At 45.3% G+C, this 27,845-nt stretch overlaps 1 protein-coding gene across 6 annotated transcripts; it reads left to right on the top strand.

Annotated features, from left to right (window-relative positions):
• The first annotated feature begins 198 nt into the window (after nucleotides 1-198).
• On the top strand, nucleotides 199-27,845 carry iqsec2b (IQ motif and Sec7 domain ArfGEF 2b). Of its 6 annotated transcripts, none has more exons than XM_019254531.2 (14): nucleotides 200-2,094; nucleotides 18,642-18,936; nucleotides 19,090-19,404; nucleotides 19,645-20,699; nucleotides 20,815-20,976; nucleotides 21,241-21,363; nucleotides 21,466-21,632; nucleotides 22,560-22,684; nucleotides 22,796-22,921; nucleotides 23,016-23,115; nucleotides 23,215-23,376; nucleotides 23,533-23,727; nucleotides 23,956-24,005; nucleotides 24,320-27,845. In XM_019254531.2, exons 1-14 carry the CDS (start codon nucleotides 1,595-1,597, stop codon nucleotides 25,499-25,501), a joined length of 4,557 nt encoding a protein of 1,518 aa, XP_019110076.2. In that variant the 5' UTR covers nucleotides 200-1,594; the 3' UTR covers nucleotides 25,502-27,845. The 6 variants fall into 6 exon arrangements, with proteins under 6 accessions (XP_019110222.1, XP_019110076.2, XP_019110116.2 ...); XM_019254492.2 differs by having other exon boundaries at nucleotides 201-2,094; nucleotides 22,560-22,699; XM_027288386.1 differs by lacking the exon at nucleotides 200-2,094 and adding an exon at nucleotides 13,788-13,846 and having other exon boundaries at nucleotides 22,560-22,699.

The raw sequence follows: 27,845 nt of genomic DNA, 5'->3' as shown, positions 1-27,845 counted from the left end.
TTTTGTTTGAGAATCTGCTGACCGATCTGTATCATATCTGTATTTGTGGTGTCATGTAAGACAATACGGCCAGTATAACTTTCATTCACTATCTGAGGTTCCCATTAATATTTTCTTTACAGTCATTTACCCCCTCCATATATAACGCTCACGCAGTTCCTCTTTTATTTTGAAACTCCCCCCCTGGAAGTCCCGCATCATTGTGTCTGTCTTGACCGTGTTGCGCTCAGATGGAAAAGCCGCACGCATCGCTGCAGTTCAGACGCTCAAGGAGCGAAAAAAAAAAAAAACCCTCTCTCTCTCTCCGCGTTTCTGCGCCAACCCGCAAAGAAGACTCACCGCACCTGCACACCTGCGTGGATTAACCGACCCTGACACAGCTGAAACTCTGCTCAGATAAGTAGGAAATAACTCGTTTGAACCGATTTCAGATCAGCGCAATAAGCAGCGAGACACCAAAGTAGAGTTTAAAGATTTTGGCACAGCCTATTGAGACTCTGGATAGTTGTTTGTCTTTAAAATGTATTTTTTTAATATATCCGACACTGAATGCGTGATGTGGGAATAAACTCTGCGTTATTCTCGGATGAAAAAAAAAAGCCCACATACACACACGCACACAGTTTTGGGAACTAATTTGAATTTAAAGCGCTAGGATGTAGTTTTTGTCGGAGCTGAGAGGAGGATTTTGGACCTCGACAATGAACTTAGTAAGCCACATCTGCTTACTTTCTGTGCCATAAAGACACATCAAGCCATGGGTTGAAAGCGACGATGATAGACTGCGGGGATACTCGACGTGGGAGGGAGCAGAATTTTCTGTGTTATGTAATGATTGACAGCGCCTGATAATTAGTGGTAGATCATAAATAGCATCACCCCCTCCCATTACCCCCCCTATCCCCCCCTTCCCCCCCTGCAGGCTAAAGAGTTGGTTGATGTGCATGAGATGTTTTTTATTTATTTATAATGAACTCATAATCAGAGAGCTCTTAAGTGTTAATGAGCAGGATATGTCACAGGTCAAAGGGGGAGGGGGACTTGTTCCTCTGAGCTCAGAGAGCCATCAAAGCGAGCTCCAGTTCATTACTGATCTCTGATCAGCCTCATTTACATGACACTTGGCTTTGTCACTGCCTCCTGCAGCCAATCTCACTGTTTTTTTTGTTTTTTTTTTTAAAACATATTCATCATCATGTTGCCCCAAACTCTTGACCCGCTCCATGCTGATTCGGCGTGGTCTTTCGAAATGACTTCAAGAAATCAGACAATCAGCAGCTTCTTCTTGAGCTTTGAACTCTTTTTCTCGCCGCTGCAACGTTTCTAACAGCTACTGAGATGCTATAATGCTCATTTTTGCCCTCAGATTTGGGGATATGTAGTCATGCTGAACTTCTCACCCTCTTAATCTCTGTGACTTCCTGTTTTCTGAAGATCTGAAGACATTAGTTAATCTTCACTAGAGCCTTCGTTGGTCCCTCCCTCCCCCCAACTCATCAGGGCTGGTGGGGGGGGTGGATCTCGGACCCCCACGGGGTCGAAACTTTGGTGGTGTCTGGCGGTGGTGGTGATACCCCCCCCCCAGAGGCCCACCATGGAGACCAGCCCAGAGAGCCCTAACCGGGCAGTGGAGTACCTCCTGGAGCTCAACAACATCATCGAGAGCCAGGCCAAGCTCCTGGAGACCCAGCGCCGGCGCATTGAGGAGCTGGAGGGCCAGCTGGACCGGGTCAGCCAAGAGAACCAGGACCTGAGGCAGGATCGCAGCCCACGGACACCTGGCTCAGACACTCCAGAGCAGAACCACAACCACAACCAGCCTCTGTCCCTCCCCATCCATCATGGCAGCGGCGGTGGTGGTGTTGTTGGTGGTGGTGGTGGTGGTGGTGCAGGTGGCAGCAGCAGCGGGAATGGCAGCGCCTCAGCTGCTCAGGCCACAGCTGGATCAGCGACAACCCAAGGGCCCAGCAGGGAGAGGAGGACCCACGCCAGGCTGACCAGAGGTCTCTCCTGCGGCTCCTCCACCACCGAGCGAGACCGGCTTGAACGCACTGACAGCACAGACACCAACGCCAGTTCAACCATCCGTAGAAAGTAAGTCTAAACACATGAGCCTTCATGTCATACAGCAGGACACCGGGTGGCTCTAAATAGCGATGACCACTGTGTGCATCATGTACATTTATATATGCTAATCGCTCATAATGACAGGCTGTGTGGAGCTGCAGCTTTTCTAGTCATCAGAGGTAATCCTATGGGACTAAAGGTTTTTTTTTTAAATGCACTACCATGAGGAAATGTGCTGGAGGATTATGGGTAGAGTGATAAGTGCTCAAGGTGTCCATTTCTTCATGCTGTGTGTAATTATGCGTGCAGAGGGTTTGATTTGTGTAATGATCCCAGTCTATTATGTGAGGTGCGTAGGTGTTGCATAGTAGTATGCTGAGGAAAACTCGAGTCCAGGCAGGCAGGAGGGGTCTTTTTCTCTCTCTCTCTTTTTTTTAACGACAACTTTTTAAGACCAAAATCCACCCACTGTTTGCTAAAAGTGTATTTTTCTCTTCATACTTCACTCCGAACTGTAGGCTGGTTGTCTCCCCCCCCCTACCCAAACTCAAGGCTGACCTGAAGTTAGAGTGCTGCAAACACAGCTTTGGCAAACAGCAAGTGCATCTGTCTTCGCTTTTCTTACTTTTACCACGCACACACACACACACAGAGAAAGAGAGAGAGAGAGAGAGAGACGGCTTCTGTTTTCCGGAAGCATTAAGCTTTGTGAGTAGGCAGCAATTCATGTGAAAAAACACACAGTGAAATATACTGTTGCAGCCTTAGTGACAGAAACCATTTATCTTTGTGCATATTATAACATTTCTTCACACGCAATCATCTCGGGCAATTATTCCTAGATTTTTTTTTTGCTCGCTAGCTGTTTTTTTTTTTTTTCTTCTTCTTCTTGTCCCAATCCTCTTATCAAATCCCTCGTCGATTAGAGTTGTCTTTTCCTCGGCTTGTCTGCCTCTCTGGTACCCCCCACCCTCTCCTCCCCTCGTCCCTTAGGTTGACTTAGTCATTAGATAGAGGCACATATTAGTTATTTATGTAGGTGTTAAATCCAGTGATGAATTGCAAATGTAGATCTTGCTGATCCTCCCTTGTTAATTGCCTGTAACGGCGGTAGCTGACTTGAGGATTCAGGCTCAGACAAGCGAATCATATGAAGTGTCACATTTAATAAAGAGTCACCCGCACAGTGGAGAGCATATTGTCCCCGTCTGGATGTGACTCGGCCTAACCCCCCAGAAATGAAGCCTATTAGCTTAGGTCAGCGGCAAAATCCCCTCGTCGTCTGTTAATGGATCAGATATGAACATGAATTTGCATCGGCGTCGGTGCCCGCGATGCTCCGAACATGACTCAAATCAGAGGGAGAGACAGAAGGAAGATGTGGGAGAGGGACGAGGAGAGGAAAGATGACAAGGGGGAGGAAAGTGACTGAGCGACCTCACTCGGCGTGCCCCAGTCTAAAAGAGAAAAGGTGGAACACACACACTGATTTGCCATCTGTCAACAGAGTGTGTAAGAGAGGGAGGGAGATAGGAAAAGGGGAGTCTGGGCCAGAGATGGCAAGGCTCAGAGAGTCGCCTTTGGTTGTGTCCAGTTAGTTTTTGTTCCTCCAGCAGCAGGCCCCTGTGCTCACGTAAAAACCTTTTTGATTCTGGACAAGCAAACAAAACCTCCTTCTTCTTCTCTCTCTTTTTTTATTTTTTCCTAACCATGCGTACAGCAACCGCATCAAAACAAAGTCACTCCTCTCCTCTTCATCCTCCCGGCGGCACGCTGTAAACATCTGTCCCAAATTGCCATCCTATTTTGTTCCTCTCCTCCTCCTGTTAATGGCAGTGTGAACAATGTGAGTCTGAAGCCTCGGGGCGAAATGATATTTGACGTCAAGTTTCCTCCTCCAAGAAACAGCGGGGTTGAGGGCATCGCCACAGCTCTCTGCGAGCCCGGCAGATGTTTTTTTTTTTTGCTGTTGTTGTTGTTATTTTGGGAGAGGTCATGCAAGTGTATTTTGTATCATCCTATGTGTGTGTGAGTGTGTCTTTACATCATGTCTGTGCTGGTTGCACAAAAATGTGTGAAAGATGGGGAGGTAGGTCCACACAGAGCGCATGAGAGATTTATTAATGTGACCAGAGTATAATTACCACTAGCCCAGGGGTGATAATTACTGCTGTGTGCATATATATATGTGTGTCTTTTTAAAAAAAAAGAAATTTTAGTTAGAGTGCACTGTAGGATATAACCCGGGACGTTATTAGACAGCTAATATGATGGTGCAGTCTGCCACACAGCCTGTCATGTTGTGACGATGTGACAGTTCTCGCCGCATGGGTGAGAGATTGCATCCTTCGTTATGTGCTACATACAGTACATGCAGCCGGCCTCATCCAGCAGCTCTTAGGATGAGATGCAGGGGGCAGCTAGAGGTCTTGGCGACAGCCTCTGTATTATTATATAATGATAGAGGGGGGAAAAAAAAAAAAAAGGGAACCCGAGCTATCTTTTCTTCCTTACATGCCTCTCACTATCACAGTGGGAGACTTCACAAGCTGCAAAGAGCCCCGTGATGGTGCTTGTGTCTCCGTTCCATCACCCCTCCATCCATCGGCATGCACGCAGGGGCACAGTGGGCTCTGTGCTCGACCCTCTCTGAGGCTGACGTTAGGGGGAACGTTAATGGACTTTTTTTTTCAGGAGGAGCTCAATTTGCCTCTCCACCCCCCCATCCCCTTTACAACCCCCTCTCCACCCCTTCTCTCCATCTCTCTCTCCATCTATCTCTTTCTTTCTCTCTCACATACCCACACACACACACACTCACTCTCTCCCCCTCGCTGTTTCTCTTTCCCACTGCTGCAGATATGACTCAGAGAAGCTGCACAAATTACTTTTGTGCTATTCTCTTTCCCTTCTTTGCACACTCACTCTTTTCCCTGCTGTTAACAGAAAGCACAGTTTTTTTTGTTCCCGATTAGATCGGTTGAATAGCTTTTCTTCCGCGCTAATAAAGCGTTCGCGATACGTGGTAATTTGGGAGTTCTTTCGGGGCTGTGTTTCACTTCCTATAGTAGCTAAGACAGCACAGATATAACTTAGAGAAATGAGCTGGCTCCAGGCGAATGTGTGGGTAAGCTCAGCTGAGCCTGTGCTGACCTGCTCCAAACAGTCTGTGTGAAGTGATGTGAGTTAATCTATTCTCTCCGGACTCACCGAGAGTTTCTAGAAGAAATAACAGTGAAGCTGCAGCTGCTGTTTTTCTCCTCGAGGATGTCACTCTCCCCTCTTTTTTTTTTTTTTTTCCTTCCTTCTTCATATTTTCTATTTCAGGACACATAGCGAATTAAAACGACATTTAATTTTGGCCCCCGGATTAAAATATCGGCAACAGCGTTAATGATCGCTGTGATGCAGTTTAAGCTTGACGTAAATTTAAATGATGGATGTGTGTGTGTGTGTGTGGGAGGTAAGTGTACGTGGGTGGTATTTTTTTTTGCCTTCTCCTCACCATTTCTGTGTGCAGCCAGTGTTCAAGGCTTTCATACACTGTGCACAAATGAAAAATCATACTCCTTTTTTTTCTCTCTCCATTAATATTCAGTCACGTGTTACTTAGGATTCATTAAGGATACATATTTTCAAGTATGAGTGGCCCAGTGAAAAGTAAATTCCTGCTTATCATACCCGGAGTAGCTCCGACCGATGACCTTGGCGGTCATCAAACCTTTTTCTTGCTCGTTTCTTATCAATATTTTATGTAAAGACGGATAAATTTGCAGGTTTTACAGTTGGATTTTGATAGAAACAGAAACGTGGCAACAGAAAGTTATCACGTCTGCAGACAGACAAAATAAAAAACTGTGAACGGTGAATTGTTCAGTTGGACAGTCACAATATGTTGTACTTCAGAGGTACCCGTAGATGCGTGATCTTGCATTCGGAAATCCTTCCTTTCCTATTCATCTACAATCATGTTTGTGTTTTTTTCACACTCTGTCTGTGCTTTTTCTTGAAATGTTAAGGAGACAAGTGAATAGCTGTGATGTAAAAGTTTTTCCACAGGAAGTGAAATGTCCTTGGACCGGGGAGCGCTGTGAGAGATATAGTTGCTGTGGAAACTGTAAAGCTGTCCTCAAGGCAGTTACAATATTGTATTTCCGTCCACCAGCTCTCCCTCCTTCCCACCTCCAACTCAACTCACCTATCCAAGGGTGGGAGGAGAGGAGAGGTGAGGCCAAGAGGAGGGCGGATAAATATCCTCCATGATGATGACACAACCTCCTGTCCTCCACACGATTGCCCTCCTAGTTTGGAGCTGCCTCTTTCGCCTCGCAGCTGCGTACAGATAACAGTCTAAATTAGTGCAGAGATTAGCAGTCTTGCTTTGTTATTAGTGAGGAGGGGAGAGCGCTAAACGTCCTGTTCATTCATCAGCGGGTTAAATATCACTGTGATGGCCTCCCCCTGTGGATTCGTAGAGGTCAGCATTTGTTTAACACAGGTGCACCTCCATAGTCTTTTTTTCTCTTTCTCCCCAGCTGCTATGACTTTTATTCACCGTTTTTTCCCCCCGTTCAAACGCAGATAAGTGGCACTTTTGAGGCGGGATGTTTGTCAAACACTCATGCACACGTTCTGTGGAGCAGAATAGGGAGACTGGTTACCGTGGGAACGCTGTGAGCTCTTCTGTGAAGAACTCTGTGGGCGAGAGACACAGAATAGAGAGAGAGAGAGAGAGAGAGAGAGAGAGAGATGGAGAGAAGTGAAGAGAAGAGAGAGGGTAGGAGTGGGAGCAGGAGCAGGGCGAAAGACAGAAGCAGGATTGAATGACGGCTCGATGGGGATGGAGGAGACGTGTTGAAGACAGATGACTGCTGCGACGTTTATTAATTTATCCCGGGCTGCGGGTTGAAAAGTTTTGGATGTGGTTTCTCTGGCTGACAAGTCATCATGACCCGAGATTTAGACTTTGCAGAACGTCCCTTCGGTGATCCGCGGGGGGATATCGCTTTCTTTAATTAAACTCCTTCAGGTGTCTCCCACATCCCCATTTCAAACAAAGTCTTAATTGTTTGGGTGAATCACATCCACGCACCTTTTTTTTTTATATATACACAAGCGCTCAGACACATGTGCATGCAAACCGGCAGCAGGGTACAGCAGGTGCCTGGTTGTGCGTAGCTGAAATCGTAACTGTAACCGTGCCCCTCCTCGTCAGTGCTTTCGCCTGGCACTCAACGCCAAAACGCCCACACAGGCAGTCCACACTGTTGCCAAGCAGCAGGAGACTCAAGCTCACACAGTGGGAAGTAAAGGTGGGGAGGGAGGGGGGGCGGGGAAGGTTTGTGGAAGGGATTGGGTTGTGGGGTGTGTGTGTTGGGGGGTTTGCTGTGTATAAAAACACACTTAACTTTTTAAGCTACAACGCAGCGTGTGTGGTTATCAAACGTCTCAGTTTGTCAGCAGGAGTCAGGCGGGTCACGCGCTGGAGGAGGGATGACGCAGTGTGCTCCCACACTCCTTATTTCATAGACAATGGCGTAAAAGAAAGAAGGAGAAGAAGAAGCAGAAGGAAAAAAAAAGCACAATTTGAAGTGGGTTGTACCATGGTTGGATTGGACGGGCAGATTATCCCCCCCCCAGAAAAGCCACGTGGATGTAAATGAAAGTGCTCTTCTCTGACTGTGGGCTGGCAAACATTTGTTGTGGTGTGTGTAAGCGTACAAAAGAAAAAAAAAAAAAAGCCACAACGGCGCTGGTGATGTCTTCTTGTGATCGCTGCATGTGAGCCCATCGCTCCCACTCTCCTCGCTCATCTATACATAGGCTCACCTACACGCCGACACCCCCGTGCCACTGCACAGGTTCGAGGAAACACCGAATCCAGCAACAACCCATCACTCCACATCCTGTTTCCATTTCACATTCCTCCTCTCCCCTCTCCGATCATTCTTCTTCCCTCCATTCTTACTCTCTTGATTATTTTCACCCTTGCCTTCCTCCGTATTCAACCTCTCCCACTCTCATGTAGCTCGCTCTCCTCCCACTCTTCTTTCTGCCTCCAGCCTCTGTCAACGCGCCGCTTTAAATACACGCCACCTCACACGTTCTCCCGATGTACCACTTTTTTTCTTTTTTAGCCTGCACCTCCTGTGTCGTCTCACTAATATCTTTTTGACCCGTGCTGCGTTGATTCATATCTTGATCTCTTTATAATTTTCTTATTCTTGCAGAGCACCTGCTAATGACAGAAAGCGAGATGAACACTGAGAGTGTGTGGGTAGTTTGTGTTTATTTTATTACGGAGGAGTAGAAGAAGAAGGAGGAGGAGGATGATTGGGGCATTGTGTGTCTTTTTTTTTTTTTTTTTTTTTTTTTGATGGCATCCAGGGATTCAGGCATAACTGCTCATGAAGCAAAAAATCAGCTCCTAGATGAGCCTGTCAACACTTGCCACACTGGGGGATACTCTAAGAGGAGGCATTAGTTACCGCTGGTGTAATACAAATCTTGGCAGTGCAAGACCACACAGTGTGTACAAGCATGGCTCAGGCTTACATAACAACAACCTCTGCCTCCCTTCACATCTCCATCCAAAGCTGAACAGGTCAACGGGTTCATTTGTTTATAATATTTCACTCCTGTGCGTCACAGAGACGTCCGTGAGGAGAAATGAAAAGCACACGGGTTACATCTTGCCAGGATATACTCTGTCCTCGTAGATTAAGCCTAAAACTCTTATCAAGCCGCTGACTTGTCTAATCTTTATAAATAGGAATGAACAAGGCGCTCCTGTACTGCTCTCAAATAGCCACTGACAGCTTATTCTCATTTAATTGGAACTTTTTTATCATTTGCGCTAAGCAATCGAGCGCTCCGCCTACATGATTATATCCTTAAACGCTCTTATTTTTACCACTCTTGTTCCTCTCTGATTAGAAACCCCTTCTAGCAGCCGCATTAAGTGTCCTAGACGCGTGGCTTCTTTGAACCTGCCAACATTCGAGGCAAGAAAGACTATTTGAAATCCTGTCAAACAGTTTGTGTGATCAGTAGGATTAAAGGATTAAAGCTGGCGATATTCTATACTTTTGTTATTGCTTACAAATCCCATGAAAAGAGCAGTCTGTCTAGATATTTCTTAAGTTCTTCTCTATCCTGCCTGTGGGCTTTAAGCCTGAGTCCATACAGAAGATGAATCTTGCCACATGGGGGCAGCGAAAAAAAATGTTGTGTTTGTGTCTACCTGTTGAATACAAGTCCAATCTTTACTCTCTTTTAGCTCTGTTTTTGGTCTCCACCAACTCCTGAGGGAAATATCTGACTCCCTGACCAGCTAAAAACTGTACTAACTGTGCCCATCTGCTGTTTAATACTAAGATGGTAGTGTGCAGTGGGGGTTTTCCAGCCTGCTGCAGCAGAAAACGATGAGAGTGAACCAAAACAGTAACGTTACAGCCCGACAATGAGGTATACTACTATACTATACACTATAAAACTGTAGGTTCATTACTCCGAGTATCATTGTTGTGATACATTATTATAAAAATAATATTGATTATAACAGCTGGGTACTGTTTCAAACAGGAGTAAATACTGTGTTTGATGGGGACTATTTTCAGCCACATATTTGGTGTGTTAGTGTTTACAGCAGCAGGACGGTGTATGTGAAAATATCATATATAAAATAAACGACAGTGTAATGAAGCAACATATCACCCAGTTCAAGTATGACTCATTGGTGTGTTTTGTAATTGTTTTTGAACAACATCGGAGCTCTACTGCACAGATTATGAGACTTTTTCCGTGTCTCCTCCGTTAGTACGCCTCTGTGTCGTACACTGCGTCCTTCCTGGCGTGGTGCACTCATTTTCGGCAGGGTAATGTCTCAATACAGCTGTTGTGCACTAACTGAAAATGTCTTCTTATTGCGAACGGAGCATTAGCGCCAACTTTTCATCTGATTTTATGTAAAGCACATGTACAACTTACATTTGCTGCCATTTTTGCCACGCCAGGCGGTCGATCCTCTTCTGCTATGTAGCCTAAATGTTCAGCTCGACTTTTTGACTTATGAGGGCGTCATCCGGGTACCCACAGTGCGCTGACTTCTGCCTTAATTCACATTAACGTCAACGTACTTATGTACTCATAACAGCAAGTGTGAGTATGGAAGAATGTGATTCGATACAGGCAACACTTCAATCAATTCATTGCTGATTTGTCTTTTTATGCACCGAAGAAATTAGCGTATATATCACCCAAAATATCCGTAAACAGTACTGCTCGACGCTTCTAATAAAATTAGGTTTCTTTGTTGAATAACACATTCTGAATTCACTTGGGTCGCCTTGTCCTGCACAGCTGGCTATGAAACTCCAGTGAGCTGCCCAAGCGTTGCAGTATCTCACTTCCTTCCAGGCTCTCTTTGCTGCATCTCGTCTCCGTCCCCGTGTGTTTCTCTGAGAGTGTTTCCATGCTAAAATGACAGGGACTGCGTGTCCTTGACAGCAGCTGGCCCCAGTGAGAAACCAGCCATTTACATGCTAATCTCAACCACTGCTCACTCACAATCTGCAGATGGAACATCTCTAATTCCTGCCAGAGTAGAGAGGTAGCAGAGAGGCTTTTGTGTTTATATGTGCACTTTTGCATACATTACAGAAAGTGGTTTCACATTTTCATACGGGGTGATCCACAGAAGAACCCTGTGCTAGACCACTATAGAGCTTTATATAATCCATCAGAGCGGTCGGGAGTTTCTGCAGCTATGAGGATTCCTATATGTTTCCTCTTAAACTGTGACAGTGACTCTACTATCTTTTTATTTAAAGACACCTGCAGACTGTCTGGGAGCTGATTTCAACAAAGACCTGTGGTGTTGTGAGAGGGTGACGTCTCTCGAAGATGTTAGTCACCTTGCTGTCTGTACAAATTGTCACACGTCTCTTATTTTTCCACCTTTTTAAATGTGTCATTCCTTGTACTACCATCGTCACTCTATGCTTTGTCACTATAAATGTGCAGCTTCAAACCAATGCTCTTTCTTTCTGTCTCTGTCTCTCTTTCCGCTTTGTTGCTGACTGTTTGTGTGTCTCTGCTTTCTCCATGTCTCTGTGTGTCTCGTCCGTCTCTGGTCTTCTCTGTCAAGCGTCCGGCCGTCGTCTATCTCAGGGCAGCCCGTCTCGGCTCCCACAACTCCTACGACAGCGTCCAGCGCTGCTTTTGCTACTCTGTTCCCCACCAGTATGACTGTTCACAGCTTCGTCAGTCTCCATCAATACTGCTGCCCCTCTACTGACCAAAGCTTACAGCAGGACGACAGGTAAGGGCCACTGCAGGGCCTGAGTACAGTGAGTACGACACGATAAGAATAAAAACCCCCTTCAACCCCCGTAAGAAGTCTTGCAACAATCCCAAAAGCCTGTCAACAACCTCCAGCTCGCTCGCTCACTCTCTCACACAATGTCCCCGTCCCCATCACTTTCTTTTACATGCCTCTGCTTTCCTTCCTGCTTCACCTTCCTGCAACCCTCCCTCCTCTCCACCTCCTAATCCTAACCGGGAGCCTGTGTTTCAGTCTCCTACCACTCCCAGGTGTGACTAATGGCCAGTGTTAGGCCCTTATGCCGGCACATCTCCTCACAGAAAGCGAGAGGGAGTCATTTTCAATCAGCAATGGGACCGAGGTGGACTGAGTCACAAGTGAACCTGGTGAATTCTCACCCTGTTTTCTCTCCTTCCCCTCACTTATCCTCCACCTGATGCTGTTCTCAGACACATCTGCGCATGATGCTCCAACACTGCCATCTAATGGTGTTAGACAGCTGTGACGTGCATATACTCAGTGTATGGTAAACACCGTGATGCCTGTTTTGACTAAAACTGCAGCTCGCTTCAGGCTTTTCTCAGTTTCCACCTGTTTTTTTGCTTTCTCTGCTTTTTTTGTGTGTGTTTGTGTGTCATGCTGTTTTTCACTCTGTCCTCCTCTTTTCTTCTTTTCTCTCTGTCTTGTCTGTCTGCTTTCCTCTGTGTGTGTGTGTTTGTTTCCTTTCTGTGTTTTTGTTGTCCCGTCCTGTGTTCGCTTTCCAAGAGAGGAGGGTGAGGATGAGGGTGCCCATCAGTTCTGTTGCTCTGCCTCAGGCTGCAGTAGCCCCTCCTCTCGCTGAGCTGACCGCACGACGACTCTCGCTCGCCCCATTTACCTGTGAAAAGACTATCAGAGTTTATGCTGCCAGAAAACGGAGACCTCACTGTGTACCAAAAAAGAACAACAACAGAAATGCATGCAACTTGTAGTCTTTGTGACAGTTAGTGTATGTGCTATCATTGATTTATTTATTTTTTATTCAAGTATGATATGTTTTGTGCATTGTTTTTTACATCTTAATGAGTCTTGATGTTGTCCTTTCTCTGTATTGTTTGCTATCTGTTTCTTTTCTTGCAGCCATATCAGGCTGTCAGAACGCATCACCACTGTGTGCTCATTACTGTCGCACTCATGCCTATCTTGGATCCACTAGTTGAGTCACGTCAGTTCGGATGTGCTCAGTAGTCGACATTTGTTATCTGTGCAAATCCCCGTACAGTCACCGAACATTATGCAACGTCAAAGAAGCGAGCCCCCTATATGTTCTAAAAACATTAATCATGTGTTTGTTTTGTTCCTACACGTCGGATTATTGTTGTCTCATCTATTTATCTGTTTATTCATGACCTTGAACAGATTTAGCTTCTCCCTAGTGTTCCCGAAGGCGCTTTTCTTTCACTTTAAAATGTCTGAAGGTGAAATATGTGTCGCTGTAATTGCTCTGTGTTGTTTCAGTCATGCTGGAATGTTGCTCGTACACACCCACCTCGCTCATCTCCACCTCGAGCACCATGTACTCATCCCTGCACGCGAAAAAAGAATTACAAGAAATTCTATTTTTAAGTCATGTATCGGTTGTGTGGTGCGCATAATCCCTGTATATTAATGGTTTCCCCCTGCAGAACACACAGTATGTACCCTATTATTGTTGGGGAACGTGATTAGCATATTCCTGTAGTTGGTGGAAAAACCTGGCGTCTCCACTAGTGTCACTTTTTTTTTTAAACAGCCAAAAGTTTTACAATTTTCTAAATGTACAAAGGAGTGTGTACTCTTGCATTTGACGGTAAATCATAAAAACTTTTGCAGTTGTTTCTCAGGACATTTATTATCTGTGCACACTGCAGCAATATGAAACTACCGAACCTCAGAGAGCAGACTTTATTTACATCTAGAATATAAAAATTACAGAAGATTTGTCGTCCATCTCAGCTGCTTCAGCACTCTCATGTCTTTGCTTTCACCTGCTTTCACCAATGTGTCCTATCATACACTGTATCCCAAAAGTGAGATGAAAACAAACCTATATTTGAATATTTTCCTTCTTTTTTTTTTCAATAAACGAATGCACTTCTTCTACCGTGCGTGTCTCTTCGTCTGTTCCTATGCAGGGTGTTGTGTGATGTGTTTTTGCTTTGCTTTGGTGTTGTGTAATAAAGAAGTGACTGTGCATGTGTCTGTGACGTGAGGGAGGGTGGAGGGGAGGGGGAAAAAAAGCTGGGCAGGGTGAGAGAAGTTCAGAGCTGTCAAAAGAACTCAAGAATGTAGCCTGTACGGCTTTTCAGGGCAAGCGAGAGCCAATGAGTGTGTGTGTGAAGGAGTGAGAGAGAGAGAGAGAGAGAGAGAGAGGGTGTGTTTGTTTTTTACACTGCTCCAGTTAGTGTGGGACAGTTCTCTGACAGTAGCAGCATGGTAAGAGCTCAGCTTTTTCTTTCACTTATAAAATCGGTCACAAAAGAGCTTTTAGTTTGGCACCAGTGAGATACGACGTTACCTGTTACACTGGTGTTTGTATGGTGGCCTGCACTGCCGTGATGTGGTGTCTATGACATGTGGTTTGTGGCTGTAGATCACCAGTCTGTGTCCCCGTGCTTACCTCAAATGTATCTGACAGACAGCAAAAGAGAGGTAAACTGGTGAAATACAAAAGTGTGTGTTGACTGCTGTGGCTTTTTCGGGCTGTACAACATGTCATTTTTTTTTTTTAAAGAAAGAAATGTTTTTGAGGAGGATCTGACACATAAATGGAAGGAGATGGGGTGATAAATGGGCTAGTGAGAGGTGCCTGTGTGTACATGCCGTTCAGATGACAGATCACATACCCTTTAAAGTCTGGATAATCTGCCTGTCAACAGTGTCACTCCTAAAAAAAAAAAAGCAAACGCAGCACATAGCCGGAGATATACATAATTGCTTCTTGAAAAATGACTTCAAGGTGAAGTTAGTTACAATAACACTTAACTGCAGTGCTTTGTCATGGAAGTTTGAATGCCTGCTGGGAGGATTTGTCAAGCACAATGGAGGTCTGGAGTCAGCACTTTGATATGTGAGCACGAGCTCAAATCAGCTGTGCCCAATCTGGAAGTGGATCAGTTCGAAAACATGAAAAGTATGCAGTTTGTCATTGTCAAAAAGAAATGGTGGATGCTAGATAAAGACAAGCTACCAGTGCAGTTAGAAAGTTTTTTTCCTTAATGAAAGTTTACATTATTTTATCTGCCTGCGTGTATATACAAGACTTATCTCTTCATACTTTCTTGCTTCAGCGCCAGTGAGATTTATCTGACGTGTTTATGCTTACAAAGCACGGCCAATTTTTTTTTTTTTTTTAGCTGCATCACTCTGTAGCCCTGCAAACAGTTGCACAGGGTTGCCATCTCTTGATACATTGAACATGAAGTTGCATCCGCTGCTGACAAAACTATAGAGCCTAGTTTGAGCTTTTGAACCGGATGGATCTGGGTCGCTAACAGACGTGGACTGTGTGTGTGTGTGTGTGTGATGTGAAGCTCACAGCTTGAGACAGCGAAGTGGCAGAAGAGTGTTGGCGGTGGAGGAATGCTCCGCTCTGACCCATGAATGATTCGATTGTTTCCTTTTCGGTTTGTTCACTTGAAAGAACGGGATCACATGTGGCAAAGAGAACGCAGATTGTTGGATTATTTTCATAATGGAAAACATTAACAACCCCCTCATTTAAATCTCTTTTAAATTCTGACTTTGATGGTAAACATGATCACATCACCAAAGTAATTATTTGGGATCCATATTCCACATCTGGGGCGCAGTGGCTGATTAACACAGAAGTTGAACACCTTTTAAAGATTAGAGAGGATGAGATGACCGCTCGGAGTCAGGTGGAAATGAGTCAACAGACAGATCGATGCAATTATTGGCATCTCCATGACAGGCAGCAGAGAGGTTAATCCCCCCCAGCCTCCATGTCCTGCTGTAAGTTCGATGGCACAGTCAGACCCACTGCTGCTCTTCCATACACACAAACACATTGTCAGCACATCAATATTATATGAGCAGGGGACTGGAGACTGCATGGAGTTGACATTGCACTTTACTGCACGCACCCCTATTCACTCTACAGTTTCCCTCATTAGAGCCGTTGTCAATTCCTGCCCACGTGTTTAACTCTTTTAAAACTATCGGCGATCACTCCTCTTTATCAGACTCCAGCCATCTGTTTCAGCTGCAGTTAAGTGATTGGAGGCAGTGAAACTACCTGGGCTGGTCTTTATGAGGTAGCCTCTAGAGAGAACCTTTCTGGCACTGTAACAGGAATACAGGGTTTCTTACATAAGTAATGAGGTGCAGATGGCAGCTGCGATATGGCCACACTCATGTTTTATACAACAAACTTTTTTTTTTTTTTTTTTTTTTTTTTACTCGTATATCATCCTCGCCTTGTCTCTCGCCACATATTACTGCTTGGCTCTTGCTGCAGGCAAAACTAAATGAAAAGTCTTGTTTAATACATGGACACTCGGAAGGTGGATTGCAAGGCCTTGCATAGGGAAAAAAAAAAAAATCAATGGGCGAAGCAGAATTCATTTATTTTTACTTCAAATATTGCACGAAACTTGGAGACTTTTAATAGGTACCTCTCTCAGCCTGAAAATCTTTCTCCTAATGCTCAGAGGAAGAATGATATCTGTAATACTTGTGCAGGTCTTGCCGCATAAAGACTGTGGAGATGAAAATCACTGTCACGTAATCGATAAACTCGGTTCAGTGGTAGTAGAGCCACTGAGGAAAGCACCACTCTTTGAGTCTTTGGTATTTTATGATCTCGCTTTCGTTATGAGTAGATGACAGCTAAAAGTTTACAAGGATTTAGAGGTCAAATAAATCCAAGGACCAGCCATGAATATTCAGAGACTGATTTATGAAACCAGGCTTGTGGCACGTTGAATGTATTTTAGGTTTCTGTGACTCAGTTGAATGAAAATACCATCTGCTCCTGCTGATGTGCATGGCAGGAAGTTACAGTGAAGCCCCTGCTTGTGTCTACCTGTTGGCACCGTGCTGAGGCACTCATGTGGCTACTTTCCATTCCTTAAAAGGAGCAGTTATGGGCAGCTCTGAAGAAGAAGAAGAAGAAGAAGAAGTCTGATTCTTTCTATTCACACAGTTCATACAAGATAATATGTAAATACTGTATTGAAGTTTAGATTATTAAATTGAGACTTTCGTAAACTAGAGTTTAGGCAAATCCTGTATCTGCACGCTTCGGCCTGCTTTAATGTGTTTTCATAACAAGACAAATATTATGTAGACTGTCATTCACAACCTGTGGAGCATCTTCAACACCCACCTCAGCGGTGATAACAGTCAATACATTGTCATGGCAACTATGCTTCTCATCCTAACAACTGCCTCACCGCCCACAAAGGTCCCACAGCAACCGTCACCAAGCAACCCCCTCCCTCTTCTCAGTTTCTCTATTTAAGGAGCAGAGGAGGAGGAGGAATGATAAATGATGCTGCACAGAAGAAGAAGGAAAAAAAAGAAACAGTTTGAAGTGGAGATGGAACTTGTTGCTCGTAATTAATTCAATTAAAACGGGTAATTTTGCAACAGTAATATATGGAGTTGCTGTTAAATATCTACATCTTAGCTTTAAAGCTGTGGTTGTATGTGTTTTCCTGTAGATGTCAGAATTGTCTTTTCATCACTGAGCTCTTGTGTTATGCAACGTAATGGAGTCAGCGTTGTTGTTAGACTCAACAATAATTCAGCCGGGTCATGCATTTCTTGAAGACACAGGATGTCCTGCCGAAAGCCCCTGCATTGTATAACATTTTCCTGCTCTGTGCACTCTTCACATTGGTCAGGTTTTGATATAGGAACTGGGATGTGGTGTTTATATTTGACTATCACTTTACAAGATCAAACACATTAAAATACCTACAAGTTATTTCCTTGTTTCCCAAGAAACCTTTTCCTTCTTGTCTTGTTTTTTTTACCGACTAAACACTAACACAGGAAGTCTCTGCAATCAATGGAACAGTCACTCAAGGAGGGAGGGAGGGAGGGAGGACTGACCTACTCAAACCAAAAATGGTCAAAGTCAACAAGGCAGCGTTTCAGTCCTTTTTTGTCAAGTGCAGTAATGTGTGATGCAGAGCTGAAACCATGCAAAAAAAAAAGGTAGAAACCACACAAGCCATGCGTCTCCACCGAGATTGGCATATTTCCTGTGTTGAATATAATACTCATACTCCTGTTTGACCCTGGCTCTCTACTCTTTCTTCCTTTGTATGGGCCAGAGTACAGCTGACAGAAGGGGGGCGGTGGCTAACTCAAGGAGGAAATGTAGGCAGGGACATGTGACTGCAGTTATTCTCCCAAACACAGACTGACTAATTGACCTGGGTTGGATTTTGCCTGGGCAAAAGTGCATAACGGGACACTGGAGGATTTCTGGACTTACTTGAATGCTGATAAGTTTTGTGGTTACTGCTATGCTCACAGCAAATAGGATTTGAATCCAGCTAAATTTTATTTAATCTATTTATTGATTTGGTTGCAAATATTATCTGCTCGCTGTTACTTCTGTCTCATAGGCTGAGTGAGAGTAAGTCTGGCAGGAGATGTTAACTGTACGTGTTTTGTCTCACGAGGTGCCTGTTTTATACCTGCTGCTAACGTAACAACCTGGTCTTTCCTGTCAGTATGGTGTTGCTGGTATGTGGCAGTGAAGGAGCGCGTTGATGACTCCACAAAATGCGCTCGCACTGCCGTGTTTGTCAGGCAAGGATACACCGAGAGAAAGAAAAAAGGAAATAATGAAAGAGGGAAGTTAAGGAGCGGGGGAAAAAGGCAGTAGTAAAGGTAGTAGTATATTAACTCATCCTCTGGAGTCATTAAAGGTAGGAGATAGAGGGCAGAGACCTTTGCCATTGTCTGTTGGATCATCAACTTGCAATGTAGACAAGGAATGTCATTAGATCTTGAGTTTAGAGAGTTTAAAAGGGATATTAGTTCACCATGAGTTCCACTAAGAAATGGTTATCTTCTCGTCGCTCTAAACTGTACATGTAAGTCCTTATATGTAAGCTCTTAAGTACTATTCTGCATAATTTGAGGACTGCACTTAATCATTCATCGAGTCTCCTGTTCAAAGTGTTTTATCTAATGTGATTTCAAGCCTTTATGACTCACTCTAAAAGCTTCTGCTCATTTTCTCCTGCAGTGTGGAAGGGGAGTCCCAGTGTCCAGAGACGGGCACCCACAAAGACACCTCATTCAGCCAGACACCTTACCTGCGTGGCTCCGAACGCTACACTGACAGCAGTAGCAGTGCACCCTCCGGACCCAGGGATCCTTCATGCGTGGCTGCTTCCAGTTCAGCCAGCTTGGCGTGGGCGCTGCGAACGCGCCACCAACCTGCAAGTCTGGCTCTCCGCAAGCAAGAGGAAGAGGAGAATAAAAGATGCAAGGCCCTTTCAGACAGCTATGAACTCTCAACAGATCTGCAGGATAAGAAGGTATCGATGCTGAGGATGTCAGAGGGTTTCTGTTGCAAATGTCTTTTGGTCTGAGCACCATGTAGATAATGGTTTCTTTATTGTGGGTTCATGGGTAAGAGGCGATCAGACGGTGATGCTGTGTTTGTTTTTCTTTCCTCTCACTTTTGCCAGGTGGAGATGCTCGAGAGAAAGTACGGTGGCTCCTTTGTAAGTCGCAGAGCAGCGAGGACCATTCAGACAGCCTTCAGACAGTATCGTATGAACAAGAACTTTGAGCGCCTCAGAAGTTCTGCTTCAGAGAGCCGCATGACACGCCGCATCATCCTGTCCAACATGAGACTGCAGTATTCCTTTGATGAGCGACCTCAGCAGCAGGCCCAGACTCAGACGAACTTCACCCACAGCGTGGCCATCGGGCCTCCTCATTCCCCCGACACAGACCGAGCAGGAGACTACACCCACTTAGAGGACTCCTTCTCCAAACAGGTAACCATGTTATGATTTTATTGTGCGTGATGAGCTTTAAAGTAATTAAGTTCTCTCAGGGTTATAACTCTTCATGTCATGAAAGTCTCAAAGGTGTTTCCAGGAACAGAAAAGAAAGAAAAACTTACAAAGCAAACTGAAAGCAAACTTGACGGGCATACCGGGTACACTTTTAGTTTGGTTTTTACTTTCTGAATTAAGGGACGCTGTAATTCCTTCCCCACTTTGTGTTCCTTCTAGGTCAAGTCCTTGGCTGACTCCATAGACGATGCCCTTACCTGCCGCGCGGGTCGCGATGACTCCCAGGAGGGCAGCAGGGAGGGTGGAGGGATTAGTGAAGACTTTGGAGAGTGTGTGTGGAGCAGCAGCAGCAACCCCTCCTCCCAAAGAGGTTTGGGAGAACGAGCCAGGGGTGCTGGAGGAGGACTCAGTATGCATGGTGACAGTACCGCCACCTCATACAGTGACGTTACCCTTTACATGGATGATGGCATGCCGTCATCCCCATTGTCCCTGGATCGGGCACCCAGCAGCACAGATACAGAGTACTGGGGACCCGGTGGTGGTGTCGGAGGGCGTGAGGACAGCAGGGACACTGAAGGAGGGGGCAGCAGTAACAGTCGGCGCAGCACCCCATGTACTGAGTGCAGGGACTATCGTCTAAGGGGCGCACATCTGCCCCTACTCACTATTGAGCCACCCAGTGACAGCTCAGTGGACATGAGTGACCGTTCAGATCGTGGCTCTCTTAGCAGACAGCTGGTCTATGAGCAGGAGCCTGGAGTAGGGGCTGGCTCCCCTCAGGGAACCCTCAAACACTCCCCCAACACAGGCACCCGGCCTTCTTCCACGGCAGCTGCCCAGGGTCAGACCCGGGCGCCTGGCAGACCCATACCTACGCACATCCCTCACCAGGTGGCAGCACACCACCACCATCACCACCACCCTATCCACCACCATCAGTACCCTGACACACCCTCGTCATCCTCTTCCCCGCAGCAGCCCCCGACCACCCCACTGTCCTCCTCCTCCTCTACAGCTCTGCCACCCGGTGGTCTGGAGCAGCCGTGCTGCTCGGACGGAGACAATGACTCACTCAACTCCACAACCAACTCTAACGAGACGGTCAACTGCAGCTCCGGGTCCTCATCTCAGGACAGCCTGCGTGAGCCTCTGCCACCTCTTGGAAAGCAGACCTACCAGAGGGAAAGCCGGCATAGCTGGGACTCCCCGCCTTTCAACAGTGATGTGGTGCAGAGACGTCAGTACCGCATAGGTCTCAACCTCTTCAACAAGTAAGACGCTTGTAGAACTAATAAACAGAAGTGCCCATGAGAGTCCATTTTCATTGTGATCATACAATTAAACTGGTTAAGTTGTCGTGAGAAAGTTCTTTTTCATTGACTATAGGAAGCCAGAGAAAGGGATCCAGTACCTGATAGAGAGAGGTTTTGTATCGGACACTCCAGTTGGGATTGCTCGCTTCATCCTGGAGAGGAAGGGCCTCAGCAGGCAGATGATTGGAGAATTCCTGGGAAACCGCCAGAAACAATTCAACAAAGATGTTTTAGAGTGAGTATGGGAGTAGAAAGTATGGGAAGCCGCAGGATATATTGAGAAGGACAGTTGTAATAGATCAGAAAATGTAAGACAAACATATGGAAAAGATTTAGGTGAATGTGTATCTGTATCTTCAGAAGGGGGAAAAAAGTTCAGCATATGTGCGCACCACATTTCAGCTCACTCACATATTTCATGCCAAGTCTGAATGGATGCAAGCTGACCCACATAAACATAGTGTGTAATAATATGTTACTTCTGCTGTTTGTGTTTCAGCTGTGTGGTGGATGAGATGGACTTCTCAGGGATGGACCTGGATGACGCTCTCAGGAAGTTCCAGGCTCAGATTAAAGTTCAAGGAGAAGCCCAAAAAGTGGAGAGGCTCATAGAGGCTTTTAGGTTTGTATGTGTTGGATACAGTGGGTTTTCAATAGGCCTTGAGTGATGCTAGAGTATCAAAAACTTAAATGTTTGGGCATTTTGTTTCTGTCTCTTATGCAGCCAGAGATACTGCGTGTGCAATCCGACCCTGGTTCGGCAGTTCCAGAACCCGGACACCATCTTCATCTTGGCCTTCGCCATAATCCTCCTCAACACAGACATGTACAGTCCCAACGTCAAAGCTGAGAGGAAAATGAAACTAGAGGATTTCATCAAGAATTTGAGAGGTGCTGCCAGACAGAAAACACACTTGATACATGACTTTATGGAGCAGATATTAGCATTAATTATGTCTAACGTGTTGTATAAATGGGCACTAGAGCAAATGTTAAGCCTTTTAAACATGTTAATGGATGTAGGAATTTACATTTTATATATTTTGTTTTCATGGCGATGCCCTTGATCTTTGCACTAATTCGACAGCATACCATTCAGTTTCCGTCTACGTAGATGGAGACCTTTTTCAGTGAAATCTTGCATAAAGCAGTTACGTCAGCGTTATATCATAGGCAGAGCAGACGGTCACACTGAGCCAGACAGCAGCCTGCTACACAACACAAGAGCCACAGACTCCGAGCAACAACCCACATTAGCCTTCCTGCGAAAAAAACCTCCTCCTTATCTAACCTACAGAAACGAACACACTTCTTATCCCTGCACCTTAGAGTCACCAAACAATTGGGTGGGAAATCGCACTGATAATATCAGTTTGCAGGGTTTATAGTTAATAAGCTTCTCAGCTGCAGCACATTAAATAACATTTCATGTGCCTGTCAGTGATGCTGACAGGCACATGCTCTTTAATAGCAGTGGCAACATTGCATCTGCCTGCGATGTGTAGGCCACAGTTCAAGTTTGTTTACTTTCTCTTGTTCCCTATGGTGTGCAACAAACATTTTAGCAATCAGCTGCTGTCAATCAAATTCAGACACCAACAAGGTTCTCCAGTCAGCTGAAATGAAATTGGGCATTTCTGATATTTCCCCAAAGACCTTTTCTCATTTTTTCCCTTCTTTTAATTTTATTTTTTATTTATTTTTACTACAAACAGGGTTGACTAGTTGGATTATAAGTGGTGTTTAGCTTTTAGTGTGTACTGCAGCTTTGATAAACATCATTTCCTAAGACCCTCCCTTTCCCTGTCTCCACCCAAGGCGTAGACAATGGTCAGGATATACCGAGGGACCTGCTCGTTGGGATCTACCAGCGGATACAGAAATGGGAACTACGGACCAATGATGACCATGTGTCCCAAGTGCAAGCAGTGGAGAGAGTCATTGTGGGCAAGAAGCCTGTTAGTTTTGTAATTCAATAAGGCAGCATATGTGGCTTTGTAATATGTTGTCACTAGTTGAAGGTTTACTTGTTTGTAATGTGTCTGTCTATATAGGTGCTGTCCCTCCCCCATCGCAGGCTGGTGTGTTGCTGCCAGCTTTACGAGGTTCCTGACCCCAATAGACCTCAGAGGACGGGAGTGCACCAACGAGAGGTCTTCCTCTTCAATGACCTTCTGGTGGTAAGACTGACGGTCATCGCTTTTTAACACGTGGCAGCTAAGAAGTTTCATTTAAAAGGTGCTGTAATAAATCTCTATCTATGTTGTGCATCAGGTGACCAAAATCTTCCAGAAGAAGAAAACCTCAGTAACTTATAGTTTCAGACAATCTTTCCCTTTGGTTGAGATGCAAGTGCACATGTTCCAGAACTCATGTAAGACACCATTTCTTTTCCCTCTTAGAGATTTCAACCGTTCTTAATTACCCCCTGTGATTATTAAGCATTTTATTTCTTTCTGTTTGCATCTCTCAGACTACCCTCATGGTATCCGCCTGACCTCAGCAGTCCTGGGTGGAGAGAGAAAGGTTCTTATCGTCTTTATGGCACCCAGTCAGCAAGACCGCACCCGCTTTGTTAGCGACCTCAGGGAGAGTATTGCTGAAGTGCAAGAGATGGAGAAATATAGAGTCGAATGCAAGTACCCCATCTACTGGTCATTATTGTGAACTAAAATCTTTAGTGGGCATGATGATCTGTACAGGTTTTGTACAGGTGGTCTCAGTATATGGCTTGTTTTTCTCTGTGCTCTCTCATTTTAACTTCCCCTGTGCCCTTTGTGTTTGTTTACAGCGGAGCTGGAGAAGCAGAAAGGTGTGATGCGGCCCAGCTTGCTCAGTGGAGGTGTGGTAGGAGGTGGCGTAGGTGTGAAAAGCGATGTTGTGAATGGCACCTTGGGAAGGACAAGTTTTGATGACAACTGCTCAGTGGGTGAGGGTCTGAAACGCACAGCACTCAGCTCATCTCTCAGGGACCTATCGGACACAGGTGAGACAACAGCACCTCAGAGACGGGGTCAATTCCATTTCTTTCTCGTCAGCTGGGTTGAATTGGGTAGCGCAGCTTCTTAAATGATTTCTGTTACTATCCTGTTCTTCTTTCGCGCTGAAATTCAGACACGTCTTATGCCATTCAAATCTTTTTCAAAAAAATCATGCAAACAAACATTTCAATCTTCCACTCTTTGCTAACCTGACTCTTCCTGGTGGGGTGCAGGGAAACGTGGTCGCAGGAACAGTGTTGGTTCTCTGGACAGTACCATGGAAGTAAGTCTGAAAGACTAGATGTTGACCTGTAACCTGCATTTCCCCCTTACTGGTGCTCTATCTTCCTGCGCATGCTCAGTGTGTGTACAGTGTACATATAGATGGTGTGCCCGTGTACATGCATGCGTGTGTTCACATGTACATGTCTTGCATTGACACCCTTTGCATGGCTGTGTGTGTCCATACTTGATCAAGCATGTCCTTCACCTCAGGATACAAATATGTTCTGTGTGTGATGATGTACGTGGGAACAGGGGCTGTAGTGCAATCCTCCAGTGGTTTTTCTAAAGCGTGATGGTGCTTTATTCTCCCAGGGGTCCATCATTAGCAGCCCACAGCCTCACCAGCGCTATCCAGTGCCGGGCGTGGTGCCTGGCTGCTACGGAACAGAAGACTTCCGGCCTCACCGCCCCATCCTGAGCCCCGGAACGGGGGTGGGGGGTGGGCCGGGGCAGCAACATACCACTGCTGGGACAGGAGTTGGGGGAGTCTCCAGCAGTGTAGAGAGACCAGGAGCAGGGAGCGGCCCTGGGGGGAGCAGCAACAACAACAGCGGCTCCTTCCTGGGGTCCCTATTCGGCAGCAAACGCGCCAAACCACCAGGGCCCCTTATTCCACCGGGGCCACCCTTCCCCGCACCTGTACCCCCACCGACTACGGGAGGGCCCCCTCCTCACTCCCCTTCATCTCTGTGCCAGTTGGACGGGGGGCCTTCCAAGATTCAGGCACTACACGCACAGTACTGTCATGCGGGCACCGTGCAGCCCCCACCACCATACTACCATCACCATCGCTACCACGTCCAAACTGTCCCTCCTCCTTTGCAAGGTATGCCCCCACATACTATACAGAGAGGCCCACTACCCTGTCGTCCACCCCTTGGCCCACCACACGCCCAGCACCCGCAGCTGGCCCATCTCTCCCAGCTCTCCCAGCATGGGCTTCCGGGTCGTTACGCCAACATGGTGGTGGGATGTCCCCCCCCCCTTTCTCCTCTCTCCCAACACTCCCAGAACCCACAGTTCGCCCTTTACCACGTGCAGCCCACACACTCAATCAGAGGGGGCGGCGGACCTGGTACCAAACTTCCACTAACGTTGTCTCACTCCCACCCGCACCCCCACGCACACTCCCAAACCCACCCCGGACACGTGCACACACCACACCCAGCCAGCCACTCTACACACCAAACACACTTTATATTCGGCACTCTGCCCCACAATCTACCATCCGCGTCCGTCAATACGCATCACGCAGCCTCCGCCGGCCCGTATCTGCCCCAGTACCCTCCTCTCTCTTCCATCCCCCCTCCCCCACCACCCTCCCCTTTACCCCCCCCTTCGTCCCCCCTTACCCCTCTTACACCTCTCTCCCCTCACCCCCCCCAGCACCCAGGGCAGCCTCAGCAGGGGCCGCAGGTGACGGGGGCTGGAGCGACAGGCACAGGGGGCAGCTCCAAATCCAAACCTATCAACCGGATAAGTACCGTGGTGTGAGCAGGATGTGGGTCCCGAGGGGTCAGAGGTCAGATTATAGAGTGGAGGAGGTTGGCAGAACTAGGGCTAGGTCCAAGTCTGCCAGGACAGAAAGTAACAGCAGCAGCGCTAGTGACAAGAGGAAACGCAGTTTGCTTCGTCTCTGTTACTTTCACCTCCGTTTCCCACATATGTAGGTGGAGATAAAAAGCACATCGTGTGCACACATCTTTGAAACCTGCACACCAAAACACATGAACAAACACTCTTCATATTTCCACGTACAGTATCAGAAAAGTCTATAGCCATATAATTTAAGATGAAACTAAATCTATATCTAGGTATATTGCCTCTTTGTTAGAAGTCTAGTTGAGTCTGTATGAGACTATTTAAATGTACAGTACCGAGATGTGATAATGTGACACTGGAAAAACGGAGACCATATATATCCAGCTGCTTACATGGGGATGTAAATAAAGACTAAACCACCAAATGCATTCAGAGTGGAGTTTGGCATTGAGAGTTGCAAAAAAAAAAAAAAAAAAAAAAAAAACATGTCCTTGACTTTGCAATAATTTACCTGGCTTCACGATGTCCCCATCCATTCTTGCAGGATCCGCTTTGCTGACAGGCATCTTTTTTTCTAAAGGGAGACCTCAGATATGTTGCTTTGTCTTAAACTTCTAAAAACCAGTGCACGGTTTCCTGACAGTCTTTTGCTTAATGGTCTTTTTACATGTCAACAGGAGCCACCTGGCTTTATAAATGCATTCCTTGTGGGGTATGGGAATTAATGATACAATCAATAATATATTTTGAATGTTTCTGAAGCTTCTTGCTGTTTTATCGATATTATAATATACCTGCTATGAGTATGATGAATATTGTCCAATAATTGTTTTGATCAGTGATTAATTATATCAGCAGATGTTTGTACATGGTTATAGAGAGTATATGCACATATAAATTCCCTCAATTCGCCATAGCCACTAGAGGGTGTTCTGATATGTGAAGTGTGATTTATTTCCATTGTACCATGATTTCCATTGAGTTAATCTTTTTTTAAATTAATTTGTATTATTGGTTGTTGAAAATATTGACACACCGACACCAACAATATTCTTCCTTTTCTGTTTTGTTTGAGCAAACAGGTGAACAATTTCTCAAATAGGGTGACTAACAAACCTTAAACTTGGTGAATTCATTTTCATATATATATTTATGAGGGGGAAAAAGAGGCTCAAACATGGTTGGGGATATTGGAAGAAGACTTTTGGGGGATGCCATTCATTCAGAATTATACAGGGCACCTATGCTCACTTTCTCACAGTCATTGTGTCTTTTTCTATGTTTTGAAGAAGCACGCTTTTACATGAGGTTTTGTGGTTTTGCACACGTGATGTCTTAAGTCAGAAATGGCCTTCTTCTAATTCTCCCTCTTCTGCCACTTTTCAAAAAAAACTCTTATTACATTTTATGATGCCATGGCATCCTGCTGAGGGCTTCTTGTTTAAAAAAAAAAAAGAAAAGAAAAACAGAACACAACAAGAGTCAAGAATGTAAAATAGCCTACAGGTACATACTGTATTCCCCCATTTTTCTGTGGGCTTCGTGTAAGTGTTGCCCCCTTTTTGCTACTGCATTTTTAGAGGTGGTAATTAAGCACTGATATGGTTTACCTTCAGTGCCATTGATTACAATTGGAAAACTACATATATTCTAATTTAGGAGAGAGTGAACGGGTGAGGACAAAGTAAAAAAAAGTCTATGGAACAAGCTAATGAAACTGATAACAAAGTTCAAGAAGATCTGAATCTTAAAGAATAGGATTTAATGGAGGTTGGAAGAGAGTCAAGAATGTCAGATGAAGATTTTATAAGTATGTGTTGGCTAGCCTTTTCTTTTCATGGTGTCCTTTTTTTGACTCTTCTTGCATGAATATATCTGCACTTATTGAATAGATTGTACTGTATAAACCTGAATGTACATATTATATTATACATAGGCTTCTTATCATAACTATGGGATGAACTACTCCCATTCTGTATTCAGGTGCGTGCATGTGAGTGCCATCAAGTATGTACATAGAAAAAAGAGGGGCAGGGATAGGAGATGTTGGCCAAAAGGAACGTTGACTTCTTTTTCTTTTTCTTATTATTTCAGACTGAAGGTGAGAGAATGAGTTACTGTGATAGAAATCGAAGCCTAAAAAAAAGTTTATATGTCAGTGCACTTACTGATATCATTTTAAACAAATGATTTCAATTTTTTTTTCTTTGTGTATGTATTATGTGTACTGAAAGAATAGAGATTTGAGATGTGAATATTTATTGCTTCTGATAAATTAAAGTGTCCTTGCAGTGAA

The sequence above is a fragment of the Larimichthys crocea genome, chromosome XV, assembly GCF_000972845.2.
Source record: "Larimichthys crocea isolate SSNF chromosome XV, L_crocea_2.0, whole genome shotgun sequence".
NCBI classification, from domain to species: Eukaryota; Metazoa; Chordata; class Actinopteri; family Sciaenidae; genus Larimichthys; species Larimichthys crocea.
This window is presented reverse-complemented; position numbering and strand designations above follow the sequence as displayed.